We start from the raw sequence: 14,642 nt of genomic DNA, 5'->3' as shown, positions 1-14,642 counted from the left end.
ACATTGGTGAGATTATATAATCTTGAGAGGATGGAATAACTTCTTGAAGATGAGAAGCATCAGAAGTAGAATTTGAAAGATTTCAGCAGGTCAAGATTTTGGAGACCACTATTCCAGATATGGTGGATAGTGTGTATGTTGGCACTGAGGACAGGGCAGAAAAAGAATAAGGAGACACTGGTAGTGCATGAATAGAAGAGTATGTAATAAAGGCATTCTCAAAACCATTGAATGCTGCATGGAGGAGCCTGTTTTATATTTACTAAGCAACAAGAGTATGTTGGAGGGAATGAGATATAAGAATGAGAAGATCAGGCTTTTGCAATAAGAGTTTTTGACAGGCATGGGAAACATAAATAGGAGACAAGGACAGTAGTTAAGAATTGAGTCCATTGCTCATTCCATCAGTGCAACAATCAGGCACAATTTGGGGCTGTCTGCAATGGAGAATACCATCTGTATCCAGAGAAAGAATTGTGGAATTTGAACAAAGACCAAGGACTATTAACTTTAATTTAGGGGAAAAAACTGATATCTTATTGTCTGATCTTGCTGTCTCTTATATTTTGTTTCTTCCGTAAGGATATGATTTCTCTCTCATCACATTCATTTTGGATCAATGTATACCATGGAAACAATGTAGACTGGCAAATTACCCTCTGTGGGGGTGGTTGGTGAGGGGTAAGGGGTAGGGAGGTAAGATTAGGGGAAAAATTGCAAAACTCAAAATAAATAAAATCTTTTAAGTATGAAAAAAAGAGTTGAGTCCATATAAGAGGTAATGAAGTCTAAATTGGGATAGTGGCAGTTAGTGTAAAAGAAAGCAAGAGTGTAAGAGATTATAAGAGATCTCACAAGGATGGCGGTTGGTAGTGAGAGTCTTCTGTGAACACACTCTTGGTTGAGAGTGCTAATAGGGAACAAGTAGGGTTTTACAGGTGATAATCTATAGTAGACATTTTTGCCATTGTACAAATGATTGAAGGATGTTAGGAATGCAAGTTTCCACTGTGGCCCTTAGTAAGGTCCCAGACCATCACTGTTATTCTGGGGGTTGCTTTCCTTTCTTCTAATATTGACCCAAAAGTTAATTAGTTATTCTTACATTTTTCTCTACTTCTATTGTCCCTCATCCCTTCTAACAATCTATCTGTGGATCTGCTTTCTCCATTCCTACTCATATATTGATGATATCTGTTTAATGAAGTCAAACAGAGGTGCTGATTGGGTCCATTACAAGTTTGTTATTTATTTTCTGTTGGTGTTCCCTTTCGTATTCTTTCTCTCCTTATTACCTGATTCTTTATTGTATTCACCACAACGACTACTCCAGAGCTTTTCAAGCCTTCTCTATCACCCTTGCCAACCCTTTTAGAAGAGGATCTTAGCACCTATTTAACTGAGAAAACAGAGGACATTCATTTGATACTCCCTCTTATCCCCTTTTCTATCAAAATGCCTAGATATCATTCCCCTATTCTTTCTTCCTAATTTCTCCAGTTTCTAAAGCCTCTATTCTTCTTGCCAAGACCAGATGCTGTATGTATACTCTTGTTCTTCTTTTTTTTCTATCCTCCTGGAAATAGCCCCCATAATCTTACTGCCAACCTCATTTTGAATTTATTTCTTCTTTTTGACTTTCTCCTTGTTGCCTGTGAACATGCTCAGATTACCCCCATCATGAAAAATACTTCTGCCATCTAACTTCATAATTTATCTTATTAATCACCCAATTTCTTTAAATTGGTAATACTGATTCTAGTGATTTTTTTTCTTAACTTCTCAGCAGCATTTGACACTGGGTTCCAGGCACCCTCTTCTCTTGAGTTTTCATGACACTATACCTGATTCTCTTGCTACTTGTGTGGTTTCTCCTTCTTGCTCATTATTTATGTCCTATCATCTAAGATAGGGTTACTCTTAACACTTTCTTGGAACTTTTTCTCTTCTTTCTCGATATTCAGGTGTTCTCATCAACTACCATGGTAAGCTGATCTTTTCTATGCAGATAACTCCCTAGATTTAGCATGATAACTGCCTCTGATGCTCAACAAAACCTTAGAAATGTCATTTAACCTCCTTGAGCCACAGTTTGCTTATCTGTAATAAAACAAAAATGGAGTTCTCAGATGTTCTTTGAAGTCCCCTTTTAAAAAATTTTTATTTAAGGTAATGTGGTTAAGTGACTTGTCCAAGGTCACACAGCTAGGCAATCATTGAGTGTCCAAAGCCAGACTCAAGGGCCAGTGTTCTATTCACTGCACTACCTAGCTGCTTCTTGAAGTCTCTTTTAGCCCTATATCTCTGAACTCATGGCCCTAATCTTTCTCTTGAGCTAATCTTTCTTTATCATCAACTGTCAGACTGGATCTCAAACTCAATATGTTCAAAACTCTTTCCCTTTCAAAATCTATTCCTCTTACAAGTTTCCCTTTTTCTATCAAGGGCACCATCATCTTTCTCTTCACTTCATGACTTCTGAGTCATCTTTGACTGCACATATCCATTCATTTGCCAAGTTTTTCCAAATCTAGTATATCTATACAATATCTTTTGAGCCTTTCCCCTCCAGTTTAGATTCTTGTCATATATCACCTTGATTACTGAAAATCTCCTTAGTGATTTTGTCTCCAATCTTTCTCTTTGCCATTCTGTCCTTCACACAGCTCTCTAATGATTGTTCTAAAGTGCAGATATCTCTGTAACTCTCCTCTCCTGAAAATTAAAATAATAACTAAGTTTTACAAAATAGTTTGATGACAAGCCAATCAGTAAATAATAGTGCTTCCTTATTTTCTTTAGGATCAAATGTAAAATACTCCTTGTGCATTGAAAACCCTTCATGGCCAGGTTCCAACCTGTCTTTGTAAATTATTATACATTATTTCCCTAAATATATGATACAAATAGACTGGCTGCCTGGTGTCTACCCACCTTGGGCTTAGAATTAAGCCCCTTTTTATTTCTGTATCTGAGAACCTCAGGTTTTCCTTTCAGGCATAAAGTTATTCCTGACCAGCCAACCAGTACCTCTCTGGTTCCCCAGTTGCCATCTTCTCTGCATTTTAAGTTACATATCCCTATTGAATCATATGTTCCTCCTGAATGTGGAAAGGTAATGGGTTTAAGTGATCTCATCTTTTTATCACCTAGCTCACAGCTTGGCACAAGTGCCTACTATGTGCTTAATAATTATGATTCCTTCTCTCAGAAAGCCAAAGATTAGCTGCCAAATCATAATAATACCAATCATTTAAATAGCACCTTTAAGGCTTGCCAGGTACTTAATATATATTTGTATGTATCTTATTTGTTTCTCAAAACCACCCTGTGGGGTAGGTGCTCTTATTCACATTTGATAGATGAGGAAACAGGCTTAGAAATGTTAAGGAATTTTCCCAGGATCACACAGCTAATGTCTGAAGCAGTATTTGAACTCATTTATTGTTCACTTGAGGTCCAGTGTGTCCATCACACTATCCACTGTGCTTCCTAGCTTCAGTGAATTGTTGGTGATTTACTGTAGGCAGGAATGATGTCCTTTGGGTTGAGCCCAAGGTAGAAATCATGCTTGTCAGCTTCATAGTGCTATATCAACTGTATTGTTGGGCTAGGAGAATTTTGATTATTTGACACTTATATGTGTGAAGTTAGTAAATTTTTGAGCATAAGTGTTCCATTCTTATTATTTGGTCTTAAACTATTTTTTTTATTTGTTTGTATTTTTTTTTTTTGCAGAACTTTATGAAATTTTCCTCTCCAGAGCAAAGGAACGATGGAAAAGCTTCAGTGAAACAAGTACAGAAAATGATGTGGAAGGTGTGTCCTTGTCAAGTATCAGATTTTTTTTAGTTATAATTGTCAGTATGAGTCTTTGTTAATTGTTATTAGTGCACTATTAATGTATTTGTTTAGTGCTTTTTGATCCTTTTATAACCCTATAGGGAAAGGAAGACAGACTAATATCCTTGTTTCTCAGATGTGTATATGGAACTCTCAGGGCCAGAACTACCAGTGCTAGTCAGCATCTCCTCTTCAATTTATAGTCTTAAAAGAGTTGCCTGCAGCTTTGAAAAGGTATCATGTTGTTAGGGTCTTACAAGCTAGTATGTATAAAAGGTGGACTTGAATCTAGAAGATCTTCTCACTTGGAGGTTGGTGCTCTCTCCACCATGTGCTGCTACCTCTCTAATCTACAAATAGAATGATCTACTTAATTTTAAATTGTAATAAAAGGTTAAAGGAGATTCAACACTTGGAAAAGAACACTAAAGATAGATAAGGGGACAAAAGACTGAATTCCTCTGGTGTAGTTGAATTCAGCTAACCTCTTGAGCTTTGGCATTCTCAGCTTCAGAGAATCAGTCAGATTTCCAGTTTGGTATTAATATAATGAACTCTGCAGAGTGAAGGGGTGTCTATGAAGGATAAACTGGATAGGCCAGAGCTCCTTTGCTGATCAGAATGGGATGGAACCTATGAATGGACAAAATAGGGACATTGAGTTTTATAGAAATGTAAAGAAAGTGAAAAAAGATCATCAGATCTGGGGTCAAAAGACCATTGCCTGCTTTCGTACTTAACTTACTTTTTTTTTCTTTCTTTTCTTTTTTTTTTTAAGGTTTTTGCAAGGCAGTGGGGTTAAGTGGCTTGCCCAAGGCCACATAGCTAGGAATTATTAAGTGTCTGAGTGCAGATTTGAACTTGGGTACTCCTGACTCCAGGGCCGGTGCTCTATCCACTGTGCCACCTAGCTGCCCCCATACTTAACTTCCTACATGACCTTAGACAGTCAATTAATCTCTCTAGTTCTCAGCTTCCTCGTGTAATAAGAGAGAATTGTTATGTGCATGGTCTAAGGATAGCAGTTATTGCTTTCAAGAATTTCCTTGTTTCTCATTTAGGCATCTTTTTAGGGAGTATTGACTGAAAAAAGTGTGTTTTCATTTTCTGTAAGAGAATAATTAGGCAACATGCCAGGTGATTAATCCTCTGAATGAATTAGAGACTAGAAACACTAAGAAGTGAGATAGCAATTTCTTCAGGTTCTTGGTAATTCAACTTTAGGTTCTTTTGGTTTATGGCTTGATTTTTATTAAATTAAACACATTGCATGTATTCATTCCATATACATCTGATGGAAGCCAAGTAATTATTTTATTTTATTTACTTGGCAGATCTAGGTGTATCTGTTGCTGATCGGGAAGCAAGTCTGGAATTAATTAAACTGGACATATCCCGCACATTCCCTTCTCTCTATATCTTTCAGAAGGTGAGGCCTTTTACTCAACTTATTAAAAATACTCCTTTCTTGTTGTAATAACCAGGGGAGCAAACTGTCTAATCACAGTCTATAAAATGACTAAATTAAAAAATAAATAGAAAAATGTTAAAGTTGAAGCTTATTTCCTAGGGCTATTATTCAAAGTGCATTACAACTAATGCTGCCAATCAGTAGGAATTCATTAAGCACCTGCCTTGTGCCAAGCATTTGGAGTAAATGTGTATAAAGTTCTGTAATAGATTTTAAATGATTCCTTATTTTTAATGAAACATTTTGTTTTGTTGATTTTTTTTGTTCTTACTAGGCCTTTTTTCATTATCAGTAGGAAAAATGTAAAGCTTATCTCAGAAATTTTTAATGTATTTCTTGAACTCCTGTTATGCTCAAGACCTTAAAAGTGATAATGAAATAATTATCTGCATTCAAGCTTTTATTAATGTGGTTACTTTTGATTTTAAAAAACAGGATTATTAAATTTTATTGCTGTTGACCATATTTTACGATGTTATCTTCATTTTAGACTTGCATTTCTTCTTTGATAAATAGCATAATGAGATTAAAAGTTTGTTATCAAGATTTCTGATTTTTGAAGTTAATTTATTATTTTTTTCTACTGAATTCATTGCATCTAAACAAACTAATTTGGGCACAGCATGTTTTGATATATTAAGTCATAAAAATGAAAACATTTTAATTTATCTAGGCTTTATAAATTATGAAGACATTTTGTTTAGCTGTGTTTTTAATATAGAATTGTTTTGTTAATTGTAAAAAGTATAGGATTCATTTTGAGCAATATTGATAAATGAATAAGTGGAAAAGCTCTTTGAAAAAACTATATTAAAATTTGACATCTTAGAATTTGAAAATGAAAAATATAGTATCTGAATACTAACATGCAGTTTAAAAATAACTTTGTTTTTCCCATTCCATTAAGGGTGGTCCTTATCATGATGTCTTACATAGTATCCTAGGAGCTTATACATGTTACAGGCCTGATGTTGGTTATGTAAGTATTTTCCTTAGTCCTATTTTAGAATATTAGTTCTAATGTATGATAAATAATATATTAACCTTTAGATTATTTTCATATTGAATTTTAATAATATACTTTAAACATAGCACTTAATGTAAAAGTTCATACATGCGTTAGAAATGCTTTTTAACAACCCTGCCACAATTTCGTGAGATCAGTAGCATATAGTGGCCCCCTGGCTACTTAAGAGATAGTCTGTTGTAGAGTTGGTGTAAGTGGAGGTGAGGTGGAGAGGGAAGAACAAGTCATAGTCATTTTTTTTTTCATGCTCAAACCTCCATTTATTTACATTAATCACATTTCAAATGGGAAATGTGTATGTTTTAAAGAAGGCAGTGTGGTGCAGTGAAAGGTATGGTAGAAGGAAGAGAACTCCTAAGTTGCAAATGTGCTTCTGCAACTTACTATTTTTTTCTTTTTAATATTTAATATTTTATTCTCATTTTGTACAAAGTTTTTATACATTAATAAAATATTCTTGTTTAAGAGCAAACAAAATACCCCCTCCCCCCCCAAAAAAAATATAGACTCACTTGAGCGATAAAGTAAAGGGGAGAGAAAAAAAAATTAAAATAAAAAAATAATAGTAATAATTGTAGGTATGGCCAGGTGGCACAGTGGATGGAGCACCAGCCCTGGAGTCATGAGCATCCAAGCCTACATCCAGCTGCGTGCACCCAACAATCACCCAGCTGTGTGACATGCAAGCCACCCGAACCCCACTGCCCTGCAAAAACCAAAAAAGAAAAAAAAACCAAAATAAAATAAAATAGTAATAATAGTAGGGGTGGCTGGGTGGCAGACAGAGCATTGGCCCTTGAGCCAGAAGCGCCTGGGTCCAAATCCGGCCTCAGACACCCAATGATCACCCTGCTATGCCGCCCCAGGTGGACCACCCAGCCCCATTTGCCCTGCACCCCCCAAAAATAATAATAATAATAATAATAATAATAATAATAATAATAATAATAATAATGATAATAATAATAAATGTGCTTGAGTCTTTGTTCCAACATGAACAACTCTGTCACGAGTGGGTCACATTCTTTATGATAAGTCCATGGCGAAAAGTTACTTCCATATTTTTCCACTGTTGCCATTGCTCCCTCCTATCATATTTCTCCGCTACCATGTACTATGTTTTCTCTCTCCTTTCACTCTGACTCTGCTGTAGGGTCGCTGAGGGGCGCAGCAGACAGATCCCTGGCCCTGGGGCCAAGAGGCCCTGAGCCCCCCCATACCACCCCTTAGGCCCAGAATCCACCTGACCCTATGGTCCCGGACAGGCCATCCAATCCCAGCTCCTTGCAAGAAGTAAAAAAGAAAATGTGTTATATCTGACCACTCTCTCCCCATGGTCCATCCTCTCCTCCATCACTCACATCACCCTCCCTTCCCCCTGTTCCCCCTCTCCTTCTTACTCCAGATGTCTATACCCCATTGAGTATATATGCTGTTTCCTCTCCTAGCCACCTCTGATGAGAGCAAAGATTCCCTCATTCCCCCTTGCCCCCCCTTCCATATCATTGCAGTAGCTCATTGTAATAAAGAAAAATCTTATTATATGAAATATCTTGGCCTGTTCCCCCTCTCCTTTTTCTTTCTCCCATTACATTTCCCTTTTTTCTATTGACTCCATTTTTACACTATATTTTATCTTCAAATTCAGCTTTCTCCTGTGCTTCAACTATAAAAGCTCCCTCTACCTGCTCTATTAACTGAGAAGGTTCATATGAGTATTATCAGTGTCATTTTTCTATGCAGGAATACATGCAGTTCATCCTCATTAAGTCCCTCATATTTTCCCCCTCTCCTCCAATCTCCATGCTTCACCTGAGTCCTGTATCTGAAGATCAAACCTTCTGTTCAGCTCTGGCCATTCCAACAGGAACATTTGAAATTCCCCTGATTCGTTGAAAGTCTTATCTTTTTCTCTGGAAGAGGACATTCATTTTTGCTGGGTAGTTGATTCGTGGATGCATTCTAAGCTCTTTTGCCCTCCGGTATATTGTATTCCAAGCCCTATGAGCTTCCAATGTAGCTGCTGCTAAGTCCTGTGTGATCCTGACCGCAGCTCCTTGGTATTTGAATTGTATCCTTCTGGCTGCTTGTAATATTTTATCTTTGACTTGGGAGCTCTGGAACTTGGCTATAATATTCCTAGGTGTTGGTTTTTTGGGATCTCTTTCTTGGGGGGATCGGTGGATTCTCTCCATTTCTATTTTGCTCTCTGCTTCTAGGATATCAGGGCAATTTTCCTGTAGTAATTCTTTGAAAATGAGGTCAAGGCTTTTTTCCTGATCATGACTTTCAGGTATTCCAATAATTTTTAAATTATCTTTCCTAAGTCTGTTTTCCATATCAGTTGTTTTTTCAATGAGATATTTCACATTTTCTTCTAATTTTTCATTTTTTTTGGTTTTGAAGTATTGATTCCTCAATTCTGGTAAATTCATCAATCTCCCTGAATTCTATTCTTTGTCTGAAGGATTTGTTCTCCTCAGAGAGTTTTCTTATCTCTTTTTCCATCTGGCCAATTTTGCTTTTTAAAGCATTTTTCTCCTCAATAACTTTTTTGAACTGTTTGGTCCATTTGACCTAAGCTGGTTTTTAGCATGCTATTTTCTTCAGCATTTTTTTTTTGGATTTCTTTGACTAAGCTGCTGACTTCATTTTCATGTTTTTCCTGCATCTCCTTTCTTTTCCCAGTTTTTCTTCTAACTCCCTCATTTGATTTTTACAGTCTTTTTTGAGCTCTGTCATAGCCTGAGCCCAATTTCTGTTTTTCTTGGAGTCTTTCTATGCAGGAGCTTGTGTTTCCTCATCTTCAGACTGAGTATATTGATCCTTCTTGGGATCATAGATAATGTATTTCTCAGTGGTGTTCCTCTTTTTTCTCTGCTTGCTCATTTTCCCAGCCTGAGCCTGTTTTGGGGGTGCTTCCTGAGCTTTTGGGACACTCCCACAAGGGTCTCAGTGTGTGAGGCTCAGTCCTCCCTCCTGGTCTGTGAATGACCATAAGCGCCCCCCTCTGCCACAGGGCTGAGGTGGAGGGGGGCTGCTGTTCTATGGGGGGGCCTAGACTGCTATCAGTATCTGAATGTGTTCAGAGCCCCAGAGTCCTGTTCCAGGGGCAGAGGACAGAGCTCTGCAGTCTCTCTTCACTCCCCTCCCTCAGCTCAATGGCCTCATGCCCTGGGGGCTCCTGCTTTCGGGCTGCCTGCTTCTGTTTCTTGGATCTGGAATGCAGTGGCCAAGCTGCTTGCTGTGTGCCCTGAGGGCTGGACTTCACATGCTCGCTCTGGCAGAGGTCGGGGCTGTTCCCCCACTTTGTGCCCGGTGCTCCCTGGGGTGCAGCTCAGGAGACTCCCCTGCTGCTGTGAGCTGTGGCTCCCAGTCCCTGGGGCTGCCTCCGGGAGGCTGAAGTTCTTTCGCTCTGGCAGGCCGCTTCTCCAATCCCGGGGAGCAGAGCCTTTCTGCTCTTTTCCAGGTCCCCTTGAGTAGGAGAACTGCCTCACTGGGTCCCTTTGTGGGTTCTGTCTCTCGAAAGTTTAGTTAGGGTTCTTAGTTTATGAGTTTTATTAGAGAGCACCTAAGACCTGATCCTTTCTTGTCGCCATCTTGGCTCTGCCCCCCCCCCCCCCCAGTCATTTTTTTATCTGTAGTGTGTTGCACAGATTTTCTTGTAATGCATGTTTGTGCTTCATTCTGAAAGAAGACTATGGCATGATAGCAATTTGAGTGCGGGGTACTGTGCTAAGTCACCAGTCTCCCTTTCTTCTCCAGAGCATCTGGCTCCAGTGACCAGATATGGATCCAGGACCACTGGAAATGGTTCTGGATGTGAAGCAATTAGGTTTAAGTGACTTGCCCAGGATCTCCCAGCTAGTTAGTGTCACTTGTCTGAAGTCAGATTTGAACTCTGGTCCTCCTGACTCCAAGGCCAGTGCTTTTTCCACCGTGCCACCTAGCTGCCCTTGTTAAGTCAGTGAATATGGACCTGGGAATTCATTAATATGGGAGACTCCCTCTCCCAATGCAGGTTGCAAAGAACCTTAGCTGTTCCTTACTCTCTTTGAGAATTAACTACAGCATGCTTCTTAAATGACTTGTCCATTGTCACACAGTCAGGGGATGTCAGAACAGGACTTGAATCCAGATTTCCTAGCACCAAGGCAGCATCTTTTTTCTTTACACTGTTAATTTTCAAACTTTTTGATTACCAGGACTCCTTTACATTTTTTGTTTTTTAGGTTTTCTTTGCAAGGCAAATGGGGTTAAGTGGCTTGCCCAAGGCCACACAGCTAGGTAATTATTAAGTGTCTTGAGGCTGGATTTGAACTTAGGGACTCCTGACTCCAGGGCCGGTGCTCTATCCACTGCGCCATCTAGCTACCCCACTCCTTTACATTCTTAAATTTTATGGAGGACCCAAAGAACTTTTGTTTATGTGGATGGTAGTTACTGATATTTACTATATTAAAAAATAAAATGTCATTATTATTGTGAAAATCATCTTGTAAATGCCCTGATCTTGGGGATTCCCTGGGGAATCACATTTTGAGAACAACTTCACAGTACTGTGCTGCCTTTTTTAAAAGGTTAGCTATAAAGAAGGGGAAATAATCTTCACTCTTGAAAACATGATCACCAAATTTTAGACCATAATTCTCATCTACCAGCAAACATCTACTGGCACCATTCCTTGCTTTTTCCTTTCTATCTCTCTTTCCTATGAAGGAAACTCGCTCCCCTCCTACCCCTTCCACCAAAGACAATTTTACCACAGTCTGCAAAACAAAGTTCAGTCTTAATTTGGGAGGGATTAAAAAAAGGATTGCTGTAAAATATTGACTCTCTTCTCGCCTGGATCACCGGGCATTCTTCTGAACCCCAAACAAATCATTGTTATATGATACATAAACTTTTTAGCTGGGCTTTTCGTTTGTGAATTTAAATATTACATTTGTAGCCCATAAATGTGTGGATCTATTTATTAATTCACACAGTTTTCAAATATATTGCTTTACGTTTAGCAGTATCATTGCAGTCATATATTTGACAATATGTGCCTTATAAAGTGATTGTTAGTAACTTAAAAAATTTTCATAAATTTGGGAGGGGTTTCAGAGATTGGCCAACCTACTCAATTTACAGATGAAAAAAACGTGACTTGAGCGTGAAATACTACAAAAAAAGAAAATGATGAAAAAAAGATCTTAAGTATCAATGCTTAAGATCTCATGGCAGGTTATTGACAGAACCAGGACTAGAAATCAGACCTCTTCCTTCTTATACTAATTTGTTTTAAATTTTTATTAGCTTTCTTACCTACTAAAAGAACAACCTTTGAACAATTGCCTATTTAATTACAAGCATACTTTAATCACTTTGTTCACAATACTTTTTGAAAATAATTTACTTTTCATCCATATCAGAATTTTTAAAAATTTTTCTTTGTCATCTTTGTTCTTTTCTAGATAGTTATGATAATAGTAAATACTTGAAATGAACATTGAAGGTGGTAAAGCTTACAAATGACCATTTAGATAATCTTCCTGTCTTTATTTTTTGTTTGTTTAGGTTTTTGCAAAGCAAATGGGGTTAAGTGGCTTGCCCAAGGCCACACAGCTAGGTAATTATTAAGTGTCTGAGTCCGAATTTGAACCCAGGTACTCCTGACTCCAAGGCAGGTGCTTTATCCACTATGCCACCTAGCTGCCCCAATCTTCCTATCTTGAAAGTCAATTCATTCTCCTTTTGAAGAATACTAATTGTTAGGAAATTTTTCTACTATTTGCTACTTCTGTACATTGGTCTTAATTCTGTTTTCTTGAGCAAGGCATAACAAATATGATCTCTTTTCCTTTTGATAGTCTTCAGATAGCTAATGGCAGGTTGCATATTTCTCTTGAGTTTTTTCTTCTTCAGGTTGATTAGTTCCTTCAATTCAACATGCCCCAAATAGAGTTTCCTAAAACATGTCCTGTTTCAGACTTTCTTAATTCTCTTGAGGCAATATCATCCTTCTAGGCACTCTATTTTATAATCTCCTCATCCTCTTCAGCTTCTCACTCTCCCTCCCTGCATAGACAGGCAGTTGCCAAATTTTAACAATTCTGTCTCCACAGTATCTTTTAGATCTGACCCCGTTTGTCCAGTCACCTGGCCATCACCTTAGATCAAACTCATGTTACTTTTCACCTAGATGGCCTCCTAGGCTCCTTGCCTCTATTCTCTCCATTCTCCAATCTTTTCTCTAAACAAATGCTGTGTCATTCCCACAAAACACAGTTTTGTAAATAAACTCCTTGGATCAAATATAAATTTCTCTGTTTGGCTTTTAAAGTACTTGATAACCTACTATTCCAGATTATCCATTTTTTCATTCATGCTTCTGTAGTCCAGGCAAACCGGTCTTACATTTCCTCACATATGATACTATATATAAGTTGATCTCCTAACTTGGAATGTGTTTTTTTCTTCCATCTTTTTTAGAATCCCTTTGTTTTCTCCCAAGCTTAGGTCAGCTGCCACTTTCTACATGATAACCTTTCTTAATGTCAGCCTCGCTTCCAGCTTCTAGAGCCTTCTATTTCGCACCCCCCCCCAAATTTTCTCTCTACTTTTCTGTAAAATATCTTCATGTAGAAAATGTACATTCCTTGAAAACAAAACTTTCATTTTTATCTTTGTATTCTAGGTGCTTAGCTCAGACTTGACCCATGGCTGTAAGCATTTAACAAATCCTTATTTGTTGATTGATTGGTCATCAGGTCTTTCATAGAGCTGATCACTCTCCTATGGGTGAACTGTAGCCCATCCATACCATTCCCAAAATATAGCACCAAGAACTGAACACAGTACTATAGATATGATCTATCTAGGGCAGAGAGTGGCAGAATTCTTATTTCTTTAATGCTGGACTTTCATGGATCAATGATGTCATTGCCATGTATACTCTTCTACTATTTCATCTCAGAATCCAAATACACACACACACACACACCCATTTATCAGGGCAGTTTTTATTTACATGTTGGGGCCTTCTTATTTTTTCCTTGATGTTACATAGTTTCTAGTGAAAGAGCAATGAGTCAGTGATTTTGTTAAATATTTATTGCATCTCCTGTTGAGAATTCTGAGACAGGAATGGAAGTTTAAATTCTGTGGGGGGGGGGAGAGCATGTATAGGTGGACATCAGGGTTATAGACTGGGTACTCCCCCATGAAACATCTCCTTTTACCAGTGTGTGTGTATATATATATTAGCATCCCTTTTCTATAATGTAGAGCTTTGGAAAGACGAGCACTGAGAAATTGAGTGACATGTGTCCAGAGGGGCAGAGCCAGCAGCCATATATAGCCACATGACTATGTTGAAAACATTTGCAAAATAAATGCAAGATAATTTGGGGGGTGGAGGCTTCATATGGGTAGTTTAGTGAGAGGTGAAAATGATTAGGGAAATGGCCATATAGAAGCTTGGAGATGGAAGTTGGAGTGTTATTTTGGGGGAAAGCAAGATTTTGAGTTTGGCTGCATTGTCCTCACCATTTCTCATGCCTCTCCAAGTTTGGAATTGTGCTAATGAAAAAAAGAAATTTCAGCTGTCTCCATAGTTTAGGATACCAAGAACCAAAATGAGGTAAAACAATTGACAGCAGAGATGGTCAGTCCCCAGTTCCTTCACTCATAATCTCAACACATCTCCCATCAGGGTCCAAACCACATGCATTTCATGCAGGTCAGTTCTATACATCCCCATACCTCACATATCCCCCCCACTTTGTGCTGAATAGAGCACCCCAAGGTAGGGTGTGTGTGTGTGTGTGTGTGTGTGTGATTATGGGACACCCCATCAAGCCTGAGGGAAGGAGTCCTGCATCCAGTGGGGTGGGTCTGGTCACCTGCCAGTTGCTTGGTGCAGATGATGAACTCTGGGAGGAGGCAGAGACTGCTTTGAGGCCCATCCCCCTAGGAAGCTACATCCACAGAGACGGCAGACAGTAAGCAGCAGGGGAAAGAAAGGAAAAATAGCAGAGCAGAGCAGGGGACCCAAACGATTAGATCATACCAGAAGAGGAAATGACCTCTAGATCAAAAGAAAGATTTTGGGATTTTGGGCATCTGTGAACAAATATTATAAAAAAGAAAATGAATCAATACCTAGTAAGGCAGAGGACCCTGTTATTTCCAAGAGATCATAGAACTGCAGCAGAATGTTTCTGAATTATTTAAATAAAAATAATAATGATAATAATAGCTAAAATGTATATAGTGCTTATTATATTCCAGGCTGTGTGTGAAGCACTTTACAAT

The 14,642-nt window shown here is 38.3% G+C and overlaps 1 protein-coding gene across 1 annotated transcript in view; it reads left to right on the top strand.

Annotated features, from left to right (window-relative positions):
- Window positions 1–14,642, top strand: part of TBC1D12 (TBC1 domain family member 12) — a 133,477-nt gene that overhangs the window by 99,593 nt on the left and 19,242 nt on the right. The window contains 3 exon segments of the mRNA XM_074233334.1: window positions 3,739–3,819; window positions 5,178–5,272; window positions 6,222–6,293. Coding sequence (XP_074089435.1) covers window positions 3,739–3,819; window positions 5,178–5,272; window positions 6,222–6,293 — 248 coding nt within the window.

Source organism: Macrotis lagotis, chromosome 4 (genome assembly GCF_037893015.1).
Source record: "Macrotis lagotis isolate mMagLag1 chromosome 4, bilby.v1.9.chrom.fasta, whole genome shotgun sequence".
NCBI lineage: Eukaryota > Metazoa > Chordata > Mammalia > Peramelemorphia > Peramelidae > Macrotis > Macrotis lagotis.
The sequence above is the reverse complement of the archived record's forward strand: the minus strand, read 5'-3'. Positions and strand labels throughout refer to the sequence as shown.